Genomic DNA, 9,041 nt, shown 5'->3' on the forward strand with positions numbered 1-9,041 from the left:
AGCTACAATGTACTGTCATAGATCTATATTATATAATATATCAGCTACAATGTACTGTCATAGATCTATATTATATAATATATCAGCTACAATGTACTGTCATAGATCTATATTATATAATATATCAGCTACAATGTACTGTCATAGATCTATATTATATAATATATCAGCTAGAATGTTCTGTCATAAATCTATATAACATTATATCGGCTAAATGAACTGCCAAAGATCTATGTATAATACATGTATATCAGCTAGAATGTTCTGTCATAGATCTATATATATATATAATGTATGTCAGCTAGAATGAGAGAAATGAGGCAATCACCCGAGACCAGTTCACCATACATACAGTAGCCAGCCACAGACAGGAGCAACAGTTCACCATACATACAGTAGCCAGCCACAGACAGGAGCAACAGTTCACCATACATACAGTAACCAGCCACAGACAGGAGCAACAGTTCATCATACATACAGTAGCCAGCCACAGACAGGAGCAACAGTGCACCATACATACAGTAGCCACAGACAGGAGAAACAGTTCACCATACATACAATAACCAGCCACAGACAGGAGCAACAGTTCACCATACATACAGTAGCCACAGACAGGAGCAACAGTTCACCATACATACAGTAGCCACAGACAGGAGAAACAGTTCACCATACATACAGTAGCCAGCCACAGACAGGAGCAACAGTTCACCATACATACAGTAGCCAGCCACAGACAGGAGCAACAGTTCACCATACATACAGTAGCCAGCCACAGACAGGAGCAACAGTTCACCATACATACAGTAGCCAGCCACAGACAGGATCAACAGTTCACCATACATACAGTAGCCACAGACAGGAGCAACAGTTCACCATACATACAGTAGCCACAGACAGGAGCAACAGTTCACCATACATACAATAGCCAGCCACAGACAGGAGCAACAGTTCACCATACATACAGTAGCCAGCCACAGACAGGAGCAACAGTTCACCATACATACAGTAGCCAGCCACAGACAGGAGCAACAGTTCACCATACATACAGTAACCAGCCACAGACAGGAGCAACAGTTCACCATACATACAGTAACCAGCCACAGACAGGAGCAACAGTTCACCATACATACACACAGTAACCAGCCAGCCAAAGCTCACCGCACAGACATTCCCATTGTGAAAGTGCTCAGTGCTCAATCAGCTGTACAGTTTAAAGAATATATGGAGCAACATACGCTTCTAAAAGCCATCATTTCTCTCCGTCTCTCTTCCTCTCTCTCTCTCTCCCTTCCCCCTCCCTACCTCTCTCCCCTTCTCCCACAAAAAACAGTGCACGCACACACACACAAATACACACACACACACAGAAATCGATCACTACACACACTAATTTTGAGGTTGTGAGTTCGGGGTGTTCGAGCCGCGAGCAGGATGTTGTGTCCTTGGGAAAGGCACTTTTTAAACGAATTTTCCTCACTTCACCCATGTGGGAATGGGTACCCAGCCACAGACAGCGAAAGACCTTGTCAGTATGTTAGTGTTTTAGCGCTCATATATGGCCGCTTGCACAGTATGCTTCCTAGAAAGTTGAATATGTTTCAGAATGTTCTCAGGTCTGCTGGGGTATTAGTATAGATTGTGAAGCGCATAGAGCTTGCCGTTGAGCGGGGATTTATGCTATACAAATGCTGTCTGTTATTATTAAAATTACTACGTAATTAGGTTTAGCATTTAAAATTTAAGTTCAAATAAAAACCACCATAACAAATAATATGTGAGATATAAAGTCGCTATTCATGTTTCCAACAGATAAAAATGAACCAGAAAAGAGCTACACCTGAACAGGAGATGGGAGGGAAAGTAAACTAATACACCCAGACTGGAAAATTAAAGGTGAGACAAAATTATCACTAGCCTTATTTAGTAGACACACAAGCAAACAGATTGTATGGGGAAAGAATCTGAATCTCAGAGAGAATTCACAAAATGTCAGAGCATTTTAATAACAATGCCATAAAAAACAAACGGCACATTTTTCCTTTCACTCCCGCACACAGTGCGCTGCTTCGGGGGTCAAACTGCAGTATTGTTTGCTGCAGATCACACATAAACTATAAAGCCGCTCAAACTCTCAAATTAATTATTTTCAAGAAAATTTCAAACCTAGCTGCATAATATTAATTTATGGGTTAAACTGTAACCCCACTTACACCGCCCGATTGGTCCAAAGTGCGCAAATTATTACGCAGTTAGGCTTAGTGCAATATTGCTTGATTAAAAACCATTAATAAATATTTCAGAAACTATTAATTTGCGACGGAAATGAAAATGATATACAAAAGTTCAGCGCATCAATATTTAGAAAATGGACAACTGTTCTATAAGTATAAGTGTGAGACAGGGGGGAAAGTGTAAGAGAATAGGAAACAAACTCCAGCAAAGGCAAGTTATAGGGTAATTAAGAGTGGTTTTATGGTTATCACACTGGCCTATATCTAATAGTAGTATAGCAAAGGTCTAGCCTACTATTTAATCACATAGACCTACTTAACTAGCTTCATAATTCAGGAGAACTTTAAAAGAATGACCCTAGACATACCTTTGGTTCATTAATATTAGGCTAAATGCTATTTATTATTATTATTATTATTATTATTATTATTAAATGGCCATTTAGCTATATAGAAAACTAGTGGAACCTGTGTAAGACGGAACAGCAAGGGAGCCAGAACAAAATGTCGTCTTAGACAGGGGGATTTAGGGGGGGAGATGGACACGGGTTTCAAAGGCTCAGCCAGTGGGATCAAGAGCCGAGCCGCTTGTCCAGTGGGCAAGCAATGGTCAAAACTTCCCACCTCTCAACTAATACAATCCTCTGTGAGAATGACATGCGTCAGTCTTATATCCCAATTACCACCAGTGCTTGCATTTCATAGAGGACCACTCTTTGACCTATTAAATACAGAAACATTTAAACATCTCCTTTGCTTCCAACCCTTAACCCCACCCATCAGTGTAACAAGCAGTCAACCTATGCCATCCCTCACTGCCATAAACAACGATTCGAGGAACTCTTTTCTCTACTGGCCGTATGATCAGGGCGGCAGGCATTGGTCAATCTAATTTCACACCTCTGGCTTCTGGCTACCCAGGAAAGTTTCCGTGATGGCTCGCTACTCAAGCGTGGCACTCCTACTCCCCTTCCTCGCCCTGCAGCATGGCGTTAAGTTTAGTGGAGCCGGCAGAACCAAACTTGTGAGTTTTGTTTAAAATCAGGGCTGAGCAGGCAAAACATTTTCTGTCTAAGACAGGTAAAACTCTTGGAAGGAAGCGGATTTTTCTTTCCATTTCCACGTTAGACAGGTTTCCATTATATTTAATGAAAGAGGAATTTATCATGGGGGAGCAGGGATATTCCGTTAAGACAGGTTTCCGTTTTACACAGGTGTCCGTTAAAGCAGGTTCGACTAGCTTTTGGTTACAACCCCCCCCTGAAAACATCATGTTACAAGCAAAGAATAGGAAGGGAAACTCACTCTATTTAAAAGTCCATTTTGAATTACTGTGAAAAAAACCCAGGACCAATCATCATTTCTCTACACGACTTACTAAACACTTTAGGCTACAACATAAATCTCTAGACTCTAGTTTACATTTGTCACTAACCACTTTAGGCTACAACATAGATATCTATAGACTCTAGTTTACATTTGTCATAGACAGAAAAGAGACTTTAAAAATATATATATGAAGTGACTATTTCTCAGAACGCTCGGGAAAAATAAACTTGATATAATCTATATCTCTGAACGGTTTCCGTTCTCGAGATTTTCGGGTTATTAGAGAGATTTAGGCGTCATCTTGCATTATAATGCCATTCTGCGACGACTGGGAAGAAGCATTTTTTGTAGATCTATCGAAGTCAATTTCTTGAGCTATAGATTTTTAAATGTCAGAATATTCAGATACTTCAGTTGGAGTTGGGGCAATGTTCCCAGTATACTTCATTTGAAAATGCATTCAAAAGGGACTGCGAGAAAACAAGAGCTCGACCTTGGCAGTAGCCTATTTTGCATTTAGTCAGACCTAAAGCAAAAACTAAAATCCTTCATGTAAACCAAAAAAAAATTAAATTCCTTCCCCGCCCCGTTCACACCTTACACACACACATACACACACACGCGCGCAGGCCACTCCATTCACAAAGTATCAACAAATCTCGAGAACGGAAACTGTTTGGAGAAATAGAGTTCAAATTTATTTTCCCAAGCGTTCGGAGAAATAGAGCCGGCCTTAAAAATGATTCAAGAAGCAGTGAATTAATAAATAAAGATGATATGAAGTGATAAAGGAAAGATATGACAAATTGTAGTAGATTTTTCTAGATCTAGGCCTCTACTATGCTCCTATGCTACTTAACTCAGGGACTCAGGCTCAAGTCTAGATCTGAATCTATCATGGTCACAATGCAGTAAAATGTCAAATAAAATGACTCCATTCTTTGGTTGGAAATCAAATCGAGAATCTAGATATATATTTGGATCTAGATCTAGATCTAGGCCTATGACTCATTACTTCGCCTTCTCACGTTTTCAGTGTAAATTTACTTTTAGCAGAGCTGGTTGTAACGGAGTACAAGTACTCCGGTACTTGTACTTACGTTACAATTTTCGGTACTTTTACTGTACTCCGGTACATTTTTTAAACCAGTACTTTTACTGTACTCCGATACTTTTTATAAAAGTACTTTTGAGTACTTTTAAAGTACATTTTGAGTACTTTGGAAGCTTAATGAAAGGGTAAGTGCAGGCATTTCTGATCATAATTTACGGAACAAACACCCGGGCGGGCATAGCCGATCAACCAAGAGTTAAAAGTTGAGATCAAAGAACGGCAAGTCGCGTCAAAGATCAGCCACTATCGTGAATGTGATCACAAGCGTTGTAAAACTCCATGAAACGGTACAGTGTTTGCTCCAGACGGGATCACACCAAGGTGTGAACTGACCGATGCGTTTCTTTTCCCCAAACATCGCACTCGCATCTGACCACACCACCTAAACTTACATCACTCCCTGGGTGGGTAAGGCCTACAAGTTCGCTCCAGGCGGGATCACATCAAACTGTGAACTCTTCCCTCACCATTGAAAGCAGTTTTTCTCTATTCCCGAATTTGCGAGACAGCATAAATTTTAATTGGTGTGGTCACAACGTAATGGTGCGTAACGACAAAGGAGGTTGGGGGGGGGGGGGGGGGGACTCAATCAGAGATGGAAAGCTAAAATTGTTGGACTGGTGAAAGGGAGGGGCAACTGGATAAACGTAGATAAAGATCTCAAGACTCACGATAGGCTAATGAGTGTGTTATATATTTATTATTTATGGCATGCCTCATGCCACTGTGAGTGTGATTGGTCATCAAGGTTGACCACTGTTTGCTAGCCATATGTCATAAATCCACCCAGGGGTCACGCCAGTTCATGGGTCACTGTAAATTCTTCCTTGGCTTCGTCGGCTAAGATCCTATTAGGCGAAGACTACTGCAGTAGAGAATCTTTGGTTACACTACACTTACTAGACTCTAGGAAACTACTGTATTTTGGTTTGCCGTGGGGGCCGTGGACTATACAGTGTGACCAAAATCTGTCTTACCACTAGATCTATAATCAATTGAAACTGAAACTGTGTTCCCAATGTGTATCTAACAATTTTTTAGGCTGCCTAAATTTCTTTTAAACTTTTTTTTTGTTTGTTTTTGCTTACTGCTACATTGATTCCTTGAGGATTTGTTAATGAAAAATTCAATGCACTTTTCCATTTCTATGCTGGCCATTTTCATAAATTTTATGTTTTCTTAAGAGCAACTTTGTCTCTACATTTTCCAATTTGGATACTTTTTCTGTAGAACTTTCCGACCTCTTGGACTGACTTTGACTTACATTTGATCACATTGTCTTGCTCAAACAAGTTCTATTCATAATATCACTTACCCACTAGTTGCGTCTGTTCGTTTCGGTTGGGGTTTTTTTCAATTTCACGGACCATTTCCACCGTTCAGTGCGTACATTGTATATTCAAATGCTTTGTATATTGTTTACATTTTTAGTAATAAATAGCCTAATTTGTCAAATATACTGGATATGTTATTTAGTATGATGTTTTGCATAAGCGCTGAAGTGTTTTAGCATATTAGCAAGAAAGTACTCAAAATGTACTCATAAGTCAAGTACTTTTTTAAAAAGTACTTGTACTCAAGTACATTTTACAGGAAAGTACTTTTACTGTACTTAAGTACATTTTTTAGATTGTACTTAAATTTGTACTTAAGTACTTTTTTAAAAGTACTTTTACAGCTCTGACTTTTAGATTAAAGGACCTACTTCTCATAGAGTGCAGTAATCGTCATAGGCCAGGCTATAGGACTATAGGCTATAGGTCAAGATCTAAATCTAAAATTTAAATTATTCTAATAATAGCCCAATACATTATACTGTAATAAGGCACACAGTAACAGACAATTAATTAGTCTAGATCTAGATATATCTAGAATCTAGATCTAGATTCTAGATAGATCTAATATCTAAATCTAGATCTACATCTCTAGTCAGAAATCTAGAACCCTAGATTCTAGATTAGATCAAAAGGATTAAAATTTAGGATAATTTAATATAGATCTAGGACACCTAGACTCTAATTCTAGTGTTAAATACTTGCATCGAACCGTGGCCACGACCAAACACTGGACAGTGCAGGTTACAATGGGGACAGGGTACTTATCATGACCACCGAGCCTGCGTGTCTGGAACCTGTCTGCCTCAGCGACTGGCTGGCAGTGGTGAGTCAAGTGGGTGAGCAATAGCTAACACACTAACAAAACAAACGAATGAAACTAGATATCTTCAAAGATAATCTGAAGAATCAATCAGAGAAAAGTACTTCAAACCACTTACTGGCAGTCCGTCATAATTTCTTCTTGAGTGCGTATCTGTACAGGAGCAAACGTTTCAACTTGTTCTTCCAAATTATTGAAACACTTGCTGATCCTCTCATCGAATGAGTTCACCAAATCCTCCAGAGACCCGGCCACTGTCTCGCCATAATTCCCACCTACATCCGTCTCTGTGTGTTCTTTGTCACTGTTTGGAATTTGTAAACCATTATTGCACTTCATTCTATCCGTGTCTGCACCCTGAAATTCGTTGTATTCGCTCCATTCTTCATTTTCGAAAGAAGCCAGCGGAGCTTCGAATTGCAGCTCCGCCATGTTAGGAACCCTCATCCTTATTCACTCACCCAACCTTGACCTTCGAGATGAACTGTGACCTGACACCAAAACTGTGACTGATAAGGGAACATGTAAAACGCCGCGAATCAATAGATCTATTCACTTTGGAATGCAAAAAACCAACTGATGACATCAATACAAGCATCCTTATATTACATCATTCTGACTGTCCAGCTTGAGTCATTGTGCTTGTTTTAGACTGATGTTCAAGCCAATAGAAGAAAATATGTAGATCTATAATGAGTCTGGGAATATCTTGGAAGGAAAAGAAAGCAAAAGAGGTACATCTATTGAAGCAGCCCACGTGGGACGCTCATGGATAAAAACAATCCGGGAAAGACAAATTATGCAGTTTTTGGGACCCCCAGATAGACATAAAGGTCTTGAACTTGAACATCTAGATCTAGCCGCCCGCTGGCCAAATTGAATGAAGGCAAACGCGGCAGGGTAGGCACAGAGCAACCTACTTGGAGAACCTAGATCTAAACAGATGGGTAACGGGTGGGAGTGGGGGGGGTCGGATCAGGGCAATACTCGTACATGTGTTACTTTTTTAAAGAGCCTCCGCCGAACAAAGAAAAGAATGGAGAGCCATGATCGCCGATGTCTGCTGTAGATGTGGCCATGATCGCCGATGTCTGCTGTAGATGTGGCCATGATCGCCGATGTCTGCTGTAGATGTGGCCATGATCGCCGATGTCTGCTGTAGATGTGGCACTATTTGATGGTGGTCTGCTCGGTACGTAGTTTTGAGAAATTTGACGTCAAAGATTCTGAGTTTCACATCAAGCTTTTTCGAAAGCATTTTGAATGACTTGATAACAGTACCGAATAATCTTACGATTCAGATAGAGGGGATAGAAGGTTTCTGACCTCACGGTCTTCTTGTAGTAACTCAAAACGGCCAATAACGTCAGATCGACAATTTATTGGCAATTCTAGGGTAGTGGGCTATAATAAATAAATACAAGTAGGCTTATGATTTATTTTCAGTTTTCCGGGACCAGTTGTCTGTCTGGCAAATCCCCGAGCTGATCAGGTCTCCCCACACGCCTGTGTTCACCTCGTTTATTGTAGCTTGGAATTTGTGACAAAATAATCGGGAACTTGGAGGAAGACTTAGATCTACGTCACAGCTGCAAAAACTGTTGACAAACGCTTGCCATCTAGGCTATCTTATTTATAGGCTACTTATAATAGTAACATTTATTATACTAACATCTACCAAAGACTACACCTATCTTATATAATTTAATAAAATCTATAGGCCTATATATATTTCTTTTTTTGTTTGTTGTATTCTAGTAACATGTCCCCCTCCGTCAGAAGCCAGCGTGTCCGCCAGACTTGGAACGAACCCATTCACTTAATGCAAAGATAGTATCTTTGCTTGCTATACTCTATCTTTCTATCTATCTATCTATCTATCTATCTATCTATCTATCTATCTAGTAAGTCTATGATGAACAAACCAGAAACCAAAAGACCGGAAGTCGTCAAATCGTCTGCCTCAAGGGAAATCGATGCCGTGCTCGAAGGAAATATAACATCATGTATCATGTGTGTGGGAACACAGCAGATGTGGGGGGAATAAAATGGAGTGTGTGTGTGTGTGTGTGAGAGAGAGAGAGAGAGAGAGTGTGTGTGTATGTGTGTGCGTGCGTGTATGTATACATGTATACATATGTGCGTGTGTGTGCATATGTATACATGTGTGCGTGTGTGTGTGTATGTATACATGTGTGCGTGTATGGGGG

The 9,041-nt window shown here is 40.1% G+C and overlaps 1 protein-coding gene across 1 annotated transcript in view; it reads right to left on the reverse strand.

The window, feature by feature from the left end:
• Positions 1-7,316, reverse strand: part of LOC106013158 (fasciculation and elongation protein zeta-2) — a gene marked incomplete in the record, with an annotated part of 19,294 nt that extends 11,978 nt beyond the window's left edge. The window contains 1 exon segment of the mRNA XM_013088153.2: positions 6,950-7,316. Within this exon segment, the coding sequence (XP_012943607.1) occupies positions 6,950-7,278 (329 nt within the window).
• Positions 7,317-9,041: the final 1,725 nt, after the last annotated feature.

The sequence above is a fragment of the Aplysia californica genome, unplaced genomic scaffold, assembly GCF_000002075.1.
Source record: "Aplysia californica isolate F4 #8 unplaced genomic scaffold, AplCal3.0 scaffold00693, whole genome shotgun sequence".
In the NCBI taxonomy this organism is placed as follows: domain Eukaryota; kingdom Metazoa; phylum Mollusca; class Gastropoda; order Aplysiida; family Aplysiidae; genus Aplysia; species Aplysia californica.